At 28.2% G+C, this 1,338-nt stretch overlaps 1 protein-coding gene across 1 annotated transcript in view; it reads right to left on the bottom strand.

The window, feature by feature from the left end:
• Positions 1-149: 149 nt before the first annotated feature.
• Positions 150-1,338, bottom strand: part of LOTGIDRAFT_239597 (hypothetical protein) — a 7,035-nt gene continuing 5,846 nt past the window's right edge. The window contains exons 6-8 of the mRNA XM_009059331.1: positions 1,270-1,327; positions 553-661; positions 150-314 (exon numbers count right to left, since the gene is read on the bottom strand). Of these exons, the coding sequence (XP_009057579.1) occupies positions 1,321-1,327 (7 nt within the window). The 3' untranslated portion in view covers positions 150-314; positions 553-661; positions 1,270-1,320. The remainder of the gene's footprint in view (positions 315-552; positions 662-1,269; positions 1,328-1,338) is intronic.

The following is a 1,338-nucleotide window of genomic DNA, read 5'->3' as shown; positions in this document are numbered from 1 at the left end:
CTAAGCAAAAGAATGGAAATGATAATGTAAACAATAGCTATTACATTCAATATTCAGAACATGCACTAAATATAATAAGTTTACAATAATTTATATCTTACTAATTTACTTAAATAAAAATGGACACTATGAAATCATATTGTACTTACTTCAAAAAAGGATGTAGGTTATAACATTATAGTTTTATGATGACCTGCCTCTCCACTCATCAACCAGTTGTCTAATGTTACCTGTTGTTACCTGACCTGGGGTCAATCACTTGGATACAACAGATGTGATTAGCCGATAGGTTGAGGATAATGAAAATTATCAAACTATTATAATTTTAATGTAAAATATAAAATATCACCTACTATATACATAAAATAACAATCTAATTACTAGTTAATTTTAAAAGAATAAATTTGAACTCATTTCCTTGATTAATTAATTAAGGGAGATAATCATTAGGTTATTATGGACAGCTATTAATGCCAATAATAGTAATGTTACTATGGACAGCTATTAATGCCAATAATGTTTTATACTAAATTAACAATCAGTTATATTTACCATGTTACATGGTCAAGTCAAGATACATCCACCTTATAAACTTGGTATCTAGTGTAAGATTGTTATTTCAGTTGTGATGGAAACTAACTGGTTGAAAACTAAACAACTCCTTCAATAAACAAGATTATAGGGGTTAATATTCTGAAAGTCCGCAAATTTGATCTTCATTTTACGTTAATGCATACAAACACCATTTTAATGAAAATCGGGTAGAAACTATGGATTCTTGAGTGACTATAAGGAAATGGGAATAGACAGACCTGAAAGCCCACAATACACATCCACATAGATGTCATATATAAAAATCTGGAAAATTATAAGCATGAATCTTAACACCATTGAAATTGTCTTTGATCTTAGGCGAAAATAAAGTTTATTATGATTATATTTTAAGTAGATAGGCACTTCAAAAATAAAGCAGAAAAGTTGACTGAATTATAGAATAAAAAACAAGCAGTGTCAAATAAATAGAAATATTGAAAGATATAAAACTCTATGCCATGGGTGCATTTGATTCTTTTTCAATTTCATTGAACAATTTTTTATTTGTTGGCAGATTCTACAGATTTTAGGTTCACATACAAACAAACCTTACAATTTAAAAGTTTACAAAAACAATAACCTAATGTTAAAGTGGATGGAAAAAGAATTCAAAAGAGCCAGTTGAGTTAGTTTGTTTAATGTCTACCACTGATTGAATTTTATCTCTAAATGTACCTCTTTCCAATTTTTTCAAAACAGCACAAACAACAATCCATCTCATTGAAGTCAGCTTCTAAAATATAA

The sequence above is a fragment of the Lottia gigantea genome, assembly GCF_000327385.1.
Source record: "Lottia gigantea unplaced genomic scaffold LOTGIsca_382, whole genome shotgun sequence".
NCBI classification, from domain to species: domain Eukaryota; kingdom Metazoa; phylum Mollusca; class Gastropoda; family Lottiidae; genus Lottia; species Lottia gigantea.
This window is presented reverse-complemented; position numbering and strand designations above follow the sequence as displayed.